The 18074-nt window shown below is 41.5% G+C and overlaps 1 protein-coding gene across 3 annotated transcripts in view; it reads left to right on the plus strand.

Annotated features, from left to right (window-relative positions):
- The window catches only part of hip1 (huntingtin interacting protein 1), a 45102-nt gene that overhangs the window by 13144 nt on the left and 13884 nt on the right, over nucleotides 1-18074 (plus strand). For all 3 annotated transcript variants that reach the window (XM_035154055.2, XM_035154056.2, XM_035154057.2), the window contains exons 2-12: nucleotides 7596-7659; nucleotides 8772-8914; nucleotides 9039-9095; nucleotides 9876-9956; nucleotides 10799-10875; nucleotides 11430-11491; nucleotides 13136-13276; nucleotides 15148-15205; nucleotides 15517-15592; nucleotides 16597-16740; nucleotides 17454-17551. In XM_035154055.2, coding sequence (XP_035009946.1) covers nucleotides 7596-7659; nucleotides 8772-8914; nucleotides 9039-9095; nucleotides 9876-9956; nucleotides 10799-10875; nucleotides 11430-11491; nucleotides 13136-13276; nucleotides 15148-15205; nucleotides 15517-15592; nucleotides 16597-16740; nucleotides 17454-17551 — 1001 coding nt within the window. The remainder of the gene's footprint in view (nucleotides 1-7595; nucleotides 7660-8771; nucleotides 8915-9038; nucleotides 9096-9875; nucleotides 9957-10798; nucleotides 10876-11429; nucleotides 11492-13135; nucleotides 13277-15147; nucleotides 15206-15516; nucleotides 15593-16596; nucleotides 16741-17453; nucleotides 17552-18074) is intronic.

The following is an 18074-nucleotide window of genomic DNA, read 5'->3' on the forward strand; positions in this document are numbered from 1 at the left end:
TATCTGATTTTTAAAAAAAAGAAGCATTTGTGTCATTTCATGCTGTTGTATCATGTTGTGAGGGTGGGTGTTTATTTGTTTTAAATGCTCTCTGGAATAAGGCGCTTTCGGTTCCAAAAGTTCATTTTTGGTTGTGCATATTGAACCGTCAGGGGAGTTGTGTTATTTTCAGTTAAATGTATTTTGAGTTTGTGAAACATATTATTATATTATTAGTTAGCATATTTGCTAACTAGTTGGTGAAATACATTGCGAGAACCAATGAGCCCATCATTTTTCCTTTTCAGTGTAACTCTACCACAGCTCAGTGGAGCATTATAGTATCTTTTCAGCCCATTGTTTTGGTTTTACTCGCTGTAGCTTTGCTGCTGTTACAAAGTCACTGTAGAGTGCCTGCTCAACGAGTTCACCAATTGACAGCTAGCGTGCCAGATCTATGCCTCAGGAGAGGGTAGAGACCAAAACAGAGCTCAAAGTGTGAATATTGGACTTACAGAAATTTGAATAATTGCTAATATTGCTCCATTTTATAGGAAACAATTTGCCTTGTTCAGTTAAATGCAGGTTTACAAACGACAATAGTCAGATAATAAGATGCATAGTGAACTACAATGGTACTCGGACAGCGCATCCCTCCGCTAAGGCAAACACCCGATTTCGCAATGTTAAAGAAAGTGAAATAAAGTTCTTAGATCTGCCTACTTAATCATAACCACTCCAAAAGTGAATGGGTTCTTCCCTGGCTCATTCTTCACCCCTTCACAAAGTTTCAAGGAAAAAAAAAATTGCAGTGGTTTTTTCAAAATCCTGTGAACATACAGACAAACAACCTCCTTATCGGAGCTAACAAGAGTGAATGGTAGAGTGGGCTCACTTTCAGTTTTGCATCCAAACAAACTAGTTTAGATAATCTTTTGTTTCAATAACAATACTCCATGTATATTAATCTGACTTTCTTCCCGGGTCTCAGCAGTCACTCTGTCGAGTACATTTTTTTTCATAACTGATGGACAGAGTTTGGGAAAATACAGCATAAGTTGTTTTGAAGCATAGTTTTTCTTAAAGGACACCTGGAAGCATCTGGCAGGAAATAGGAGAGCTATGAAAGAATGAGGAGTTTGGCCTGACTGACTGTCTGGGTTGACTGAGCAAGGTTTTTAGATGAAGAGAGGCGGGTGTTAGAGCTGGGCATTTTTCAACAGGCAGGAAATGGCCAGTGCAGGGTGTGCCAAGACAGGAAGCCTGACTGAGTGTCTCTACCCACCCCACCACCACCAACAACAGCACCAACACTGCCTCCACCCCCAGTGCTTCAGCCACAATGACCAGGCCTCCACTGCTGCACCTCAGCATTACAGTGCTGCTGCATTCACAAACAGGCATGTTTCCTGTTTTCATTCCTCCCTTCATCCTCTCGCTGTTTACTCCACCCTCCGGACAGCACGGTGGCTCGACAAGTCTGAGCAGTAGCCCTGTTGCCGCCCGCCCCCGTTATTTGGCACCTGAACCACTGTTGAGTTTAACTAAAATCTCAAGGCAAACTGTGAAAAGGGTCTTGGTTTGGAATAATCTATTCACGGATGGAGTCCGATAGGAGTGTGATGTGCAATTACCAGCACACTTCACAATCTTAAAATGCAAGATGGACAGCAACATCAGATAATGAATGTATTGGAGATGGCATGGGATGGCATGATGATACAATGGTTAGCTCTTTTACCAGAAGGTTACTGGTTTAAATCCCAGTTGTGTCCCAGTCTTTCGTTGTAGCGGTCACATGTTCTCCCCATGTCTAAGTGGGTTTTCTTTAGATACTCCGGCTTCCTCCCACAGTCCAAAGACATGCAGTTTTGGGCCTATGTTAATTGTAGACTCTAAATTGCGTAGGTGTGAATGTGAATGATTGTTTGTCTCTATATGTTGGTCCTGCGATAGGTTGACAATCTGGACTGGGTGTACCCTGTTAAACTCCATCTGTAGCACAATGCTCTTATTAAACTCATCACCATGTTGGTGAAGGTCTATAAGGTCTATTAAGTTTTTCCTTTAAGGTTTAACTCTTGGTACTTAAAATAATTTAATGCTAAGTGCAGAATATTTCTTTCTATATAAAAAGATTCAGATAAGTAAATATTATTTGATAAAAGTGAGAAGCTAAAACGCTCAGTCTATCAAGTTCCTTCCTAAAATGACTGGGGTCAGATAATCATAGAACTGTAACTTAGATCTACCACAGATTTGATAAATCACTCCACTCCCACACTAAATCATTAGGGTCACACAAGGATACCTCCTCCGTCTCTTTCACCATGAGAATATTTCAATCCAGGAAGAAGAAGTGTTTCTGAATTCACTCTCTCCCCCTTTCATTTCGCTCTGGTTTGGAGGTTTTCCACTGTCATCTTCTCGTGATTGATCGACCACTGGCTGAGGGTTTGTGCCACAGCGAAGACAGAAATATCCAGAAGCGCTGTCTTTGCTCTCCTACTGCCATGGAGTGACCATGATGCGATGACATGCATGTATCTTTAGGACTTACATGATATTGCCCAAGGCATGTGATTGTCATTCCACAAATCGGTCACAGGAGTCACTGACTAGGTTTACATGGACACCAGTAATCTGACTATTGACCTTTTTCTGAATAAGACATTATTTTGATTATGATGTATACATGAGTTGGTTGCTTGCCACAACTGCAGCTGAAACTATGAGTTCTGACTTTCTGCCTGGATGGCGAAAATGTTACGGACCATAGCAGGACCATGCATCAGCTTGTTATAGTTTGAGCATGCGGTGGCGAGAGCGAGCACACCGCAAGAAGCGCTGCAAATAGTGCTGCACAGTGCACACACCAAGTTAGAGATCTCTTTTGGTTCATGGTGAAACTGTGGCAGGACAAATTAAAATACAGCGGGCTGCCACAGTTGATAATTAATGGGTGTTTTCTTTCTAATTTAGCAAAAGTTTCAACTCCTCATTATTTTCTAATATTTTTTACACTTGAACCCAAGACATGAGTCATCAAGTAGTTGGGAACTGCTGTACATATCGATGTCTGTGAGAACTCCAATAGGATGTTAAAATGTGACAATGAGGTATACATATGCAAACATGTATTCATAATGTGACTAAGGGCATAATACTCCATTGGTAGTAATTTGATTATTGCTTATTCTGAGAATGACCTTATTTGGGTGAAGATGATCAGAACATTTACATGTCAGTGTCTTATCCGGACTATTGTCTCAATCGGGGTTAATATCAGAACATTGTTGTCCATGTAAGCGTGTCCTCTGAGAAGCGAGGCAGAGGAGGGGGAAGTGAGCCAGTGGGTGAAGGCTGTGTCACTTAGCAGGCAGACGATGCTTCTTCTCTCCCTGTGCTCGACGCTGGCCCTTCAGTGGACACAGCCAGGCTACGATCAGCATATCAATGTCCCCCTTTCCACAGAGCGGCCGATTGGGGCTTGCCAGGCCTGACTTAACACGCTTTCAACACTATCAATAACACTTTGTTCGAAAGCAAAGCTGCAGGGGGTGGAAAAAGATGTTCCTGTAAATACCAAGATACAAAGAGGAGTTTTGTGTTGGGCAGTATTGATTGGTTATTTTGATTACTGCGTACCTTAAAAAGAGGGAAGGGTGAACAGAAAGCATGGCAGAGCAAAGATCTCAGAGGACACAGTGACACAGGTTTCTGTTGAAGTCTAAGGAGGAGTCTTACCTCTACTTTTTATCTCCATCATCACTCACTTCTCAACTCTGATTCAACTTCATTTCACTTCATCGGCTGGTGTGGCGTGGCCGCACTACAAGAAGCTAATGGGCTGTTGATGCCAGCGAGTCACCTCAGTTAATGCCAGTGCTCGGCAGCTGGCAGCTCTTATTCAACCCAAACACAAAGTACAAAGTCTCACTGTGGCCTAAATGGGTCATCCTCATGTGGGAACCAGTCACACTGGGCGTTTCTCAATCATCTCTTTAGTTATGTGGACGTAAGACACAAACATGTGAAAGTGATGACATTGATATTTTTTTTAAACGACATTAACGTCTGCCACCAGCCGATACTAAAAGTCGAAACATTTAAGCCTTGTGATATTTTAACTCCTGTGACCCTTGTACCGATGACAACATGAGATAATGTCAGCATTTGTTGTTACGACACATTAGCAAATAGGGCAGTGACAGGAAGTGACACAATAGTCACTTCCCCCAGATGTGAACAGACTGTAAAAATACTTACTGAGGTTGATTTTGAAATTTCTTTCTCAAAGTTGAGAGAAAAAACTATTATTTCGGTATTCATACATAATACTTATACTGAGAGACTCGAACTGTAGTTGTATGTGCTACCAATGGAAATGGAGCTCAAATGATGAATAGATTGAAGTCATATTTTTGTGCAAATGCATTTAACTGCAAAAATACATCATGCTAAGTGTTTAAATGTCTTCTAAACAACTATAAATGAAAAAATGAACTTTAAATGAGATTTAACAACAAGATATTCAGTTTTATTGGTTTATGGGAACAAATGATGACCTAAAGAGATAGAACGTTTTCTTTATTAGTATTTTTTAAACATCATATCTCTAAAATCACAACCTAAACTAAAAAGTTATGTAAGTCAATGTAATGATACAAATAATGAAATTGTGTTGTAAATGAAAGAAATACAGAAAGTGCACATTAAATAATCAAAGTAAAGTGAATATCTCTCTGTCTCACAGCTGTTCACAAGTCCTCTGGAATAATCAGAACTTCCTTCTGTTTATTTTGTATACAGGCAGTTTGAAATACAGTCATTAGCTCATTGATTATCTTGATTTTATGACTATTGAGCTGGGCAAGAGATCTTTGTTTTCACAATAAATTTCAAACTGAGGTCTACATCTACACACACTCTTGTCCTTTTCAATGCATCCTGCACTGTAACAGTGTTCATGTAGAGATAAGACTGCAGGGAGTACTGCAGAGGCCTGACAGGAATTTCCCTGGATGAAAACTGGGTCCAATTATCAGTCCACTCACTTGTGATTTGTGCTGACGAGCCCAGAGCCAAGTTTATTCACAGGGAGGAAATAACTTCTTAGAAAGCAGATGCTCAGATTTTAACCCGGTGACCTTTTGCTTTCTGCTCTCAGTCAGAGGAAACAGACTTATTTCAGCTCACTGCTGCACAGTGAGGACAGAACAGTGTGAACCCGGCTGTGTTTGACCTTTACAGTACTGACGCACACACACTCACGGCTCAGGTTGTGTAGCTGATCCAACAGGACAGGTGTTGGACTCGTAGCTCCAAAACTCGTGTGTAGCCAATTCTGTGCCTGTTAAATCTCAGGCGTGGCGGCTCGGTCTGCCCTCCGTCTTTTACGACACGTTGTGGTGTCTCCTCCTCGTATTCGGCAGCGTTACATACTGTACGTGAGCACAGATGGGTTTGACGAGAGGGAATTCAGAGTCTGAGATGTCGAAACAGCAGCCAGCTCCACATTCCTCCTGCTCCTCACACTCCCTCAGCTTTAGGGAATTACTTCAACTGAATTTCTCTCTTTAAGTTAGATGTTTTTTTTTTATAAAGACAATACTTGTGTTTGACAAGCTGAAGCTGAAATGTGATGGGGATCACACAGTTGGGCTATAGAAGACAGGATCTGAATTTTGAAGTCAATTCTTTTTCTCTAATCCCATATTTGCTTTGAGCTTTGAGCTTTTATTCTTGAGTGATTTTCCTACATGTTCGACTTCAAACTAGTCTGTGACACGGTGTAGCATATTTGTTTTTTTGCTCTAAGGACACTGCAGATGTTGCCTTTACTTATAATTTTAGCAGACTCTGTTGCCTCCTCCCTCCGTTCCTTCTCTTCTTCCTCCTCTTCCTCTTCCTCCTCCTCCTGTCGGTGAACTTCCAGTCCTGACAGCTCACATACTGGAAGAGGAGGAGCCGACTCGGGACATCTGTGGGAAGTGAGATTATGAAACAGGCCTCCCGTCCTCTGCTGACCTCACGCTCACAGTTCATGATACCGTGCAGGAAAATATAAGACAAAATGCGTGTTTGTTTTTAAGTGTCGTTATTATTTTAAGTTTGGTGTTTCAGGCTCAGTTTCTGAGTTTAGGGGGTGTGATAATCATGATAATCATGGTGTGATTTTCCTCTCGTGTGATATGATTTGTCAGCCAGCAGTTACAGAAACACCTCGTTTTGAAAACCATCTGAATTGGCTTGATATGTGAAACAATGCAAATCTGGAAATTAAAGCAGGAACACAGTGTTCATAAGTATTTCATAATGCAGCTGTCCTAACATGTCCTTGATGGGACATAAAGAAAAAGTTGAATACCACTGACTGTGGTGATCCCCCAACTTTTCCCGCAACTGAGATCAACAGTTTTGGTTTGGAGAAAAACATCTTGGCATCTATTGCATGGACTACCGTAACATTAGGTACAGACTGGTTGTCCCCAGAGGATACATCCAGATCATTTTTAATGATCCTTTAATCTCCACTGCTTTTACACATCAAAGTATGTTTACAGATCTTGAGATAAATAAGCTAAAGTTATGTCACTATGGCTCAGGAGGTAAAGACGAGACACTGAATCCCCATGTGATTGAATGTGACTTACAGTTCAAAGCATTTGATTGGTCGATAAGACCATTTACCTTTCATAAGACTTAACTACTTATTTTACTATAAATATGAAAAGGAAAATCATCTTGTGGTAAGAAATAAGGGAACTCACCAGACAAAACAACAAAACATATAGCACAAGAAGATGGTAGTCATCCATGAAGCTGCCTGATTATAGTGTTTTCTTGCATTTTGATTGGTCTACACACCAACAGGTGTCTTGAATAGAGGAGTGAGGACAAGGCTATGTCCGGTATTTACTGGCTAACGCCTGTTAGCTGCCTAGCTGCTGCTACGTCAGTGGTTTGGAACAGTTGAATGTGATTATTATTTCCACCTACATCGTTGTTTTATGTGGAACGACAAAGCAGTTCCATTTACGTTTCAAAACTGTCCCAGTGCGTTCCTCATCCCCCTGACTTTGTTGTCGGATCTGATCACAAAATTGCGTGAATTTACACCTGTACTTTAATGTTGTCGAGCTCTATCAGATCATCAAAAACACATTTTAGTGCAGGTGTAAATGGCTCTGAATATTTACCTTTTTCCATGAACGTATCATTGTCTTTTCCTCCTCCTCTCTCATTTGAATTGGTAGCTGTATTGTGCAGGTGGGACATGTAAAGAGAGATGTGATGGCACACACGTCTCAGACAGCTGTTTGCCTCTGAGGCTGTCGAGCTCCTAAAAAGCAGCTCAGGCCTCTCAGGCGCTGCCTTGAATACCAACTCTGCAGAAAATGGGTCAATCACCCTTTACTAAAAACTGCTGCTTCTCATTCCCCAGGTGGTTATACAAGGTGTGAGCGTGTGTGCATGCGTGCTTGTCTGTGTTCAAATGGAACACTTTACACGTGAACGTTTTTTCTGCAATCGATGAGAAAAAAACGCTGTGTGCTGATTTGTGTTCTCCGTTTCTCTCATCTGTTCTCCTCTTCCTCTTTTCCTCTTCACAGGCTGTCAGCATCAATAAGGCCATCAACACACAGGAGGTCGCTGTCAAAGAGAAACATGCCAGGAATATCCTCTTGTTGTGTGTGTGTGTGTGTGTGTGTGTGTGTGTGTGTGTGTGTGTGTGTGTGTGTGTGTGTGTGTGTGTGTGTGTGTGTGTGTGTGTGTGTGTGTGTGTGTGTGTGTGTGTGTGTGTGTGTGTGTGTGTGTGTGTGTTTCCTCTGTGGCTGTAGGGTTATGTTAGTGCAAGGTCAAAACAACAAACTTGTTGTAACCCCGTGCCTCTGCTGCAGAGCTAATTTAGTCATGTGTGGAACAGACAGCTTTTGTGAGATATAAAATTCTAGAAATGGAGCTATTAAAACTTATATTAAAGGTTCAGTGTGTAAGATTTAGGTGAAAGGGATCTATTGGCAGAAATTGAATATAAAATAATCCTATATGTTCTCACTAGTGTGTGATCATCTAAATTGTACGAATTGTTGTTTTCTTTAAACTAGAATGAGCCCTTTATATTTAAATACTTTATATTTACATCTGGAGCGGTTCCTCTTTACGGAGGCCGCCATGTTTTTTTTACAGTAGCCCAGAATGGACAAACTGAACCACTTTTGACTTTTTATGACAACTGAAGCCACCCCATGTTTGGAAGAGAAGGGTGAGCAGTATTCAGCTGCAACATGCCACTTCACCACTAGGAAAGCAGTAAGAAGAGTATGTAGTAATAACTAGTAACTAGTAAGTAGTGATCATGGTGTGGAGCTGTTTTATCGAGTTCCCGTATTTTTTTCAGTCACAGCTGTCAATCAAGACTTTTCGTCCTGTTTTTACAGCATCAAATAACTAATTAAAACCAAAATTACAAGAAAAATTAACACTTTAACAAACATCAGTGTGAAAAGAACTACCTTACATGTCCAAAACCATCTATTGAGAAAAATGTATTTGAGATGTACTTTGATTTTCTACTGTCTACTTAAATGGTGGAGACAAGATCTATGACCTATACTGCAGCCAGCCACTAGGGAGCCATCAAGATGATTTGGCCTCACAGAATGGTCCGAGGCGGTAAAAAAAAGAAGTAAAAATTAGATTTAATGTAATATCGGCCACGATCCAGACTAACACCACAGAACAATGTCGTGCACTTTGACCCTTTGATCCTTGACTGCCGCTCTCACCCTGCATCTTGGGGACCCATCATGAAAAAGGCGCCCACACATTCTGGGCAGCCATCAACCGGCTCCCTCTCTCCAGCAACGCGGTGCTCTGCTGGAAGTTCTGCCACGTCTTCCACAAGCTGCTGCGAGACGGACATCCAAACGTACGTAACGACGACTGCAAAACCAGAAAACAGAATCATCATCTAGTCAAATATACTTCATCGGATCTATTTAGTTTTTCTAATTCTTCTCCCCTGCGCTCTGTGTCTGCTGTCGTCCCTGCAGGTGATTAAGGACTCCATGAGGAACAAGGCTGATTTAACAGATATGAGCAGGATGTGGGTAAGAACACACAGATTTTGATATTCATCTAGTGACATCGCAGCATGAAGCTTCAGTCTGAGGAATACGACCTTCTGCCTCTCCGCTGGGGCAACATTTAGTCAAGTGGGCTATTTTTAATATTACCTGTCCTGCTCACTGATATTCATCTCAACCCCCGCATGAGTACTATTTTTAAATCGTCTACCTCAGTGATGATCAAAGCTAAAATCACCTTCTGTTTTTCAGTGAACCTGTTACTTTTAGTCAGAACCTGAGAAAGTTTTTTTTTTTAATACACAGAGCTACATTGACTGTTACACCACTAGAAATAGAGGAGAGTTTTTCTCAATTGAGCGATCACTCAGCTCATGGATTATATTTACTGTTTTGATTAGCAGCAGTGACTCGGGCGGAAGCCTCGATGCTCCTTTTTTTTCATGACTCAGTTTTTGCTGATGTCAAGAGGCAGGAGGATACAGGAAGTTTGGTCCCTTTGACGGAGGCTACGGCCTCTTTCCTCTGTGTCATCTCCTCCCAGGCTCGAGAGAAAAAAAGGAAGTGAGAGGCAATTGGCCGAATATTTGGGGATGTTCAACTTTGTTCACACTCTCAGAATGATTGTTTTCACACCGTATCTATTGCCTGTGCAGTAAGAGAGTGTTCCTTGGCTGCAAATAGCCAATCACTTTCTTCCCTGCAAGGGAGGAGGAAATTAATTTTTCTGGCTTTGATCACGTTTCTCCTCATCTTTCTCTTAACGTCTCTCTGTTGCCCCCCTCCTCTCCTCTGATTCCCCAGGGTCACCTGAGCGAAGGCTACGGGAAGCTCTGCAGCATCTACCTCAAACTGCTCATCACCAAAATGGAGTTTCACATCAAAGTGAGTCGTCGGCCCAGCTTATAAAACCCAGCGCCAGTCTCCCTCCCTCGCCACTCATTATCTTTGTCTCAGACGCTCCTTTTAGTGCCAGCGGGTCTCTTTGGGGGGGGGGGGTTCATAGAGAATTCTGGCTTTTACACTAATGGCCTCTCAAGAATCTGTAATATGGCCTTTTTATGAGACAGCTGAGCACAGTGGCTCGGGGACCAGTGTTGATGCGATCACAGGACGATGTGGTTAGTTATTGCTGGAAGGTAATTCCTACCCCGAGGGTAGGGCGCAACTGGAGAATCTCCAAAGTGAAATGTGACACTTGTGGAGTATTAACCCTCTGATCTACTTATATTTCACATCTCTGTTGTCAGTATTTGCCAAATTTGTTGCAATATATTCTTACATATCACCATCCAGTTTGATCCGTAGGCTCTGTACATCAAATAAAACACCTCCTGAGCTCACAGGGACAGAAATAATAAAAACTCTTTCATTACACACTTCATTAAGGTCAGTTAATCAACAATCGGCTTCTGTCGTCTGTGGTATATATTATCTTTAAACCTGCAAAGAAATCTAAAAAGAGCACGTACCTCCGCCCAAGGCCCAACAGTACCTTTTATGAAAACACATTTAAATTCACAAGATCCAGATTTATATATAGATCCACAACAAATTGCATCAAGGTCATCGAGATGCATGAATTATATACCATATACCATGTTTGTTGACGGCTGTAAAAAACCCTAAATAATCCACTGTCTTCTACCTGTGCAGAGAAGTAGCTGTAGAGCTGAGCTGTGTGTGAAATGATGTTAAAGCCTCCTCTCGTGTCTCTTCTCTTTCAGAACCCTCGTTTCCCTGGCAACCTGCAGATGTCAAACAGACAGCTTGACGAGGCGGGAGAGAACGACGTGAACAACTTGTGAGTGTGGCGAGCTGCTGCTGGTATTGTTAAGGAGAATGGGACAGAAGGTGACTCAGACAGTGAGAACACAGGAAGGAACTCTGTATTGTTATAAAGCTAATGTTTAGAGAAAGACTTTAGATTAGAGATTTGATCAAACTTTAATCTGCCTGAGCTGTTCTGATGTTCACCAACAAGAAACAGGAGAAAACTCATCTGAGAATGATTAACAGAAAAAAAACTGCATAAACAAGACAATGTTTGTGTGTGTATTTGTACTTATATTTTTGTGATGACCATTTTCAGCCTAGACCTTACAGAGTGAGGACATTTTCAGAAAGGGTGAAGACTTGATTTTAGGGTTGGGTTCAGGTTTAAGATTGGGTTAAGGTTAGGTTTAGGTTAGGCATTTAGTTTTGATGGTTAAGGTTAGGGAATGCATTATGCCAATGAGTGTCCTCATTACGGTCAACTAATGTCCTCTGGAGTCATTGAGACACAACTGTGTTTGTTTGTGTATGTGTATTTTACTAACAGCATCATAAAAGTGTAATCTCTCTGTCTCTCTCTAGCTTTCAGTTGACCGTAGAGATGTTTGACTACCTGGAGTGTGAGCTCAACCTTTTCCTCAGTGGTAAGTTATTCATGTCTGCGGCAGACCAGTGACGATGTACAGACACACACCCACACACATGTTCACACCATTGACAGAGCGGCAGCCACAGTCTGAGCTGTTTCCCACAGAGACAAACACCGTGACAGACGGATGTGGACTGATGTTATCATCAGTACCATCACAGCTCCTCCTCGTCTGAGTGCTGCGAGCCTGTGAGTGGTCACACACTGTCCTCTCCCCTGTTGTTGTCTGGGTGAGTCATTGCGGGTTAATGTCTCTTAAAGTACGCCTGAAGCTAAAAATAGACGGCTAGGATGTGACCCAGGAGCTCAGAAGAAAAGCTGTAAATGCTGCACACACCCCTTTAAAAAAGGAAGGGGCAGGAAATTGCATTGTGGACTCTATTTATCATGCCCTTCATTCTGCCTCCTAATGATGATATTATCTCTCCCTCCTCCTCCTTCTTTCCTCTTTCTAGAGAAATGGAGATACTGACCAAAGTTGTATCTCTGCATTTGTGTCCAGGACAAAATAAGCAACTTTTACTCCATGTATCCCGAGTTTAATATTTTCTATGACCAATTTTTGACTTCATACCCCCAAAAAAATCCACTGCACATGGGTCTGTTAAATCACACCCTTCTCAAGGCTGCTGTCAGCTTCCTCCCCCGGTCTGGGGTATTTTAAAAGCATCACGTCATCTGAGAGTAAAGATTCCAGGCCTGAGGTGTGACTGTGTGTTCATGTGTGTGTGTCTGTGTGTGTTAAGCTGTGCAGGAAACCACACCTCTGCAGCGCACACACAGGCTCTGGCTCTGGAGATGCTGTGAGGCAGCAAAGCAGGGAAATGAAAGCGTGGTGTAACGATGGAGGCAGAGTCGCTAACAAGCGCGTTAGTGTTTGACGTGGCTGCTCCATTTTTTTCCGCCTACACATAAACCTGCCTTTTGAGCTGTGTGTTGCTTTCACATACTTCATTAGTCAGGTCTAGTTGCCCGATGCAGGGAAGTGATCAGAGAGCAGCTCAAGCTGATTGATTAATGAAAAAGTTGGGATTGATGAGCCTCATGCATGAATATCTCTTTGACCTCGTTCGGACCTGGTATTAACACCTGTCCTGAGTGATCCAATCACATGTGGTCAGTTCAACTACAGGTCTGAAGGCACCCAAATGCGTTTTGAATACGTCCAGAGATCCGATCGCTCAGACCACCAAACGTGGTCCAAGTGATCGGATCTCAGGACGCATGTGACCACGTCCTGGGTCATATATAATGGACCGCTTCTCAACTAACGTCCTCTCTGACCCGCTGTAGTTTCACAATGAGTCAAATACATTTTTACGCTTCACACACTCACACACGCACACACAAACACACTTCCATCGGACACATCTCTATACTCAGAGTGGGTAGAACTTTGAACTGTCCACTTGTGATTAAATCTCCCAGGATGGATGTTAACACCAGGTGTGAACAGGGCCTTTGTGTTCGCATCAATAATCCCTGATATGTGTATGTGTGGGAGTACGGCAGCTCCTGCTGTGTTTATAACTGTACCTGACCATCTCACACGAGTCTGTATGTGTAGATATAGATCATGTTAATACATCTATTGATCTGCCCTGTGTGTGTGTGTCTCTCTCTCTCTCTCCTGTCCCAGTGTTCAGCTCTCTTGACATGTCCCGATCGGTGTCGGTGACGGCAGCAGGTCAGTGTCGCCTGGCTCCCCTCATCCAAGTCATCCTGGACTCCAGCCACCTGTATGACTACACCGTGAAGCTGCTGTTTAAGCTGCACTCTTGTGAGTCACACACACACACACACACACACACACACACACACACACACACACACACACACACACACACACACACACACACACACACACACACACACACACACACACACACATCAATCAATTTGACTCAAGGATGAACTAATAAGATTTATTAGGTAGTTGAATTAGCTTTCTCTTTGACATATTCATGTATAAATACCACAATATATACACTACCGTTCAAAAGTTTGGGGTCACCCAGACAATTTCGTGTTTTCCATGAAAACTCACACTTTTATTTATCAAATGAGTTGCAAAATGAATAGAAAATATAGTCAAGACATTGACAAGGTTAGAAATAATGATTTTTATTTGAAATATTAATTTTGTTCTTCAAACTTTGCTTTCGTCAAATAATGCTCCATTTGCAGCAATTACAGCATTGCAGACCTTTGGCATTCTAGCTGTTAATTTGTTGAGGTAATCTGTAGAAATTTCACCCCACGCTTCCTGAAGCACCTCCCACAAGTTGGATTGGCTTGATGGGCACTTCTTGCGTACCATACGGTCAAGCTGCTCCCACAACAGCTCAATGGGGTTGAGATCTGGTGACTGCGCTGGCCACTCCATTACAGACAGCATACCAGCTGCCTGCTTCTTCCCTAAATAGTTCTTGCATAATTTGGAGGTGTGCTTTGGGTCATTGTCCTGTTGTAGGAGGAAATTGGCTCCAATCAAGCGCTGTCCACAGGGTATGGCATGGCGTTGCAAAATGGAGTGATAGCCTTCCTTATTTAAAATCCCTTTACCTTGTACAAATCTCCCACTTTACCAGCACCAAAGCAGCCCCAGACCATCACATTACCTCCACCATGCTTGACAGATGGCGTCAGGCACTCTTCCAGCATCTTTCCACCTGTTCTGCGTCTCACAAATGTTCTTCTGTGTGATCCAAACACCTCAAACTTTGATTCGTCTGTCCATAACACTTTTTCCAATCTTCCTCTGTCCAATGTCTGTGTTCTTTTGCCCATATCAATCTTTTCTTTTTATTGGCCAGTCTCAGATATGGCTTTTCTTTGCCACTCTGCCTAGAAGGCCAGCATCCCGGAGTCGCCTCTTCACTGTAGACCTTGACACCGGCGTTTTGCGGGTACCATTTAAAGAAGCTGCCAGTTGAGGACCTGTGAGGCGTCTATTTCTCAAACTAGAGACTCTAATATACTTGTCTTCTTGCTGAGTTGTGCACCGGGACTCCCACTTCTCTTTCTACTCTGGTTAGAGCCCGTTTGTGCTGTTCTCTGAAGGGAGTAGTACACACCGTTGTAGGAAATTTTCAGTTTCTTCGCAATTTCTCGCATGGAATAGCCTTCATTTCTAAGAACAAGAATAGACTGGTGAGTTTCACATGAAAGTTCTCTTTTTCTGGCCATTTTGAGAGTATAATCGAACCCACAAATGTGATGCTCCAGATACTCAACTAGCTCAAAGGAAGGCCAGTTTTATAGCTTCTCTCACCAGCAAAACAGTTTTCAGCTGTGCTAACATCATTGCACAAGGGTTTTCAAGGGTTTTCAAATCATCCATTAGTCTTCTAAGGCGATTAGCAAACACAATGTGCCATTAGAACACTGGAGTGATAGTTGCTGGAAATGGGCCTCTATACACCTATGTAGATATTTCATTAAAAACCAGACGTTTCCACCTAGAATAGTCATTTACCACATTAACAATGTATAGAGTGTATTTCTGATTAATTTAATGTTATCTTCATTGAAAAAGACAGTGCTTTTCTTTGAAAAATAAGGAAATTTCTAAGTGACCCCAAACTTTTGAACGGTAGTGTATAAGCAGTTTGCAGGGCCGAGGACTGATGTGTTTGTGTTCACCTCCAGGCCTTCCAGCAGACACTCTCCAGGGCCACAGAGATCGCTTCCAGGAACAGTTTAAAAAGTAAGACGTTCACACACACACACACACACACACACACACACACACACACACACACACACACACACACACACACACACACACACACACACACACACACTCACACTCACTCACTCTCTCACTCACACACAGTCAGTCACAGCACTGTGCTCTCTGACCGAGTGTGACCCAGCAGACTGAGCTCTTAGCACCATGTTTAATGAATTTTCAATGTTAAACGTCTTCTGCTCCCTCTGCCCTCTCTCTGATTCTCTCACCACTCCTCTTTTTCTTCTCGCTCTCGCTCTCTCTCTCTCTCTCTCTCTCTGTTCCAGGTTAAAGAGTCTGTTCTATCGCTCCAGTAACTTGCAGTATTTCAAGAGGCTGATTCAGATCCCACAGTTGCCTGAGGTGAGGACGGCCGTCACTAATTCTCATATTTAACCTCACCTAAGCCCAGAGTCGACCCATGACCGAAACATTATGTCAGGTTTCTGTTTTACAATTGAAATCATTTCTTAACAAAATGCTCTGATGGTTTTTCTTTAAACACAGGTCATTTTCAAACTCTTCATTCTTCATTGGAGCTCAGCAGTCCTTTACTCTAATTCACATTTGACAATTTCTTATTATGTCTGTTCTTTTCATATAAACTCTTTTATCCATCCTCTGTTTTACTGATGGGCTATCACAGTATGTGTTTCAATGATAGAAATGTAATCATTGACCTGCGTGATCCTGGCTCTTAATATTCAAATTACCATATTTTCAACATGTTTTATTGCCTTGTATGCCCCTTTGTAAACAAAATAACAGTCAAGTTTGCTTTTAATGCTTTTATTTTTCTTTTTGCATCTCATCCTACTGCACACACAAGATCTCTCTCAGACACGCTGTTTACTTTTTATAGCCTTTATTATTGTAAAGGAGAAATCTGTACAACAAACTCAGAGGTTGAAATGTATAAAAAACAAGTTTAAAATAAGTACATGGGTAATTTAGCTGTAAAACAGAAGTATAAATGGACACTGAGCATTTGAACAACATATCAGTATACATGTTCATGTTTGCTGATATGAAAACTCATATTTTACAGAATAGATTTATATTTATTTATAGTTATTTATACTAAAGTTTATGGTTAAACTGTAAATTATCAGGTCTATTACATTTAGTATATAGTATATATCAGCCGATATATCGTTAATATATTCTAATATCAGCATCAACCCCCAAAAATCCAAACTGTAGATTTCCAGTTTTAATCCCTGTCAAACATATGCAGCATATATTGACATAATTAAATAATCTAAATTGGTTAATTAAATGCAACAGCTTTTTTGTTGTTCACAATGGATACAGTAAAACATTTGACAATACATACTGATCAGACTTGTGCCTTCTGATCCTTGCAGAACCCTCCCAACTTCCTGCGCGCATCAGCTCTGTCGGAGCACATCAGTCCCGTGGTCGTGATCCCCGCTGAGTCGTCATCCCCCGAGTCGGAGCACATGGTGGAGACGGACGACCTGGTGGACACAGATGTCCCCTCACTGCCGGTAACTACACAAGACGAGTGTCCCTGAATGGTGCCATCTTTAACGCTGTGCATCGCTTCTGAAACTGTCCTCGTCTTACGGAGTGCGACGTGTGATCAATCATCAGAAATGTATTCTCTCCTGAAATTCCCTCAATGAAAACATCAGCTTTGGACACAAACAGGGAAAGAGGATGAGATAAATCAGGAAATAACCTGCTTCACTGAAACTCCCACATGAAACCACTTATTTCTTAGATTATTGGTAAAACTACTCTAAACATCTGGTTTGTATTCGCATGTCATCATGTTTATTATATTGACTTCCAAATAGCTGCATTTTGAAGGGCACTCAGGGAAAAATAACAAATATTTTAGTCTTCTTATGATATTGGATATAATAATGTTATAATGAGATCCATGTTGGATCCACAATCCAGCTGCAGAACACCTGGATCACAGACTGAGCATGAGCAGTTTTGGTGTAATGGATATTAAATGTTGTTTTTAGCTGTAAATCCAAACTAGTCCTGCTCTATAGAACTATGATGAATTTAAGTTAATGACTATGTTTCCTACAAATTGCATAATCAAAGTATGTAAATCAATACCCAAAATATAAGCCAGGCTACCTGCTAATTAAAGCTCAACCCAAAATAAAATGGTACCAGTTATGACTATATTTAATTTGATTTTCAGATGTTTTCCTTTAACATTCTTATTTTAAACCTTCAGGTTGCCGTGGAGACAAAGTTTGACGACTTGTTTGGCACCTCGGCGGCCATAGACCCGTTCAACTTCAACAGTCAGAACGGGATGCGCAAAGACGACAAGTAAGGCTCTCCACAACATCACTTCAAGATTGATCTTTTTTATAAAGATTATTTAACTGCCATGGTGATATGTGAATCTGCAAGAAGCAAAATAACTTAATAAAAGTATTGCACTATAAGTAATTAATAAAGAAATCTAAAACAAAATGTCACATTTGCACAAAAAAATGTAAATGCCTCGTTCATAATCAGACTGGTCACTCAGTACCCCGGTTACAAAGCCCCAAATGCTATTGAATTTATTATCGCTTAAATCATTAGGCTCCCTGTGCTTGACCTCTTTAACCCAAATTACAACAAACATTCCCTCATATATGGTCGTAACATTACGTCTGTGTGAACTTTAAAGTGGACAAAGACCTATTTAGTATGTCATGTGCACGCTCTCAAAACATATACACATATATACAATAAGGAATATCTAAAAACGTTTATCTTCTCTAAGTTTGAATGTACAGCACAGATATCTGTGGATCTTTTTTTTAATCATATTTATTGTAAAACCTGATGCAAAGTTTCAGCT

This window comes from Hippoglossus stenolepis, chromosome 4, assembly GCF_022539355.2.
Source record: "Hippoglossus stenolepis isolate QCI-W04-F060 chromosome 4, HSTE1.2, whole genome shotgun sequence".
Lineage (NCBI taxonomy): Eukaryota > Metazoa > Chordata > Actinopteri > Pleuronectiformes > Pleuronectidae > Hippoglossus > Hippoglossus stenolepis.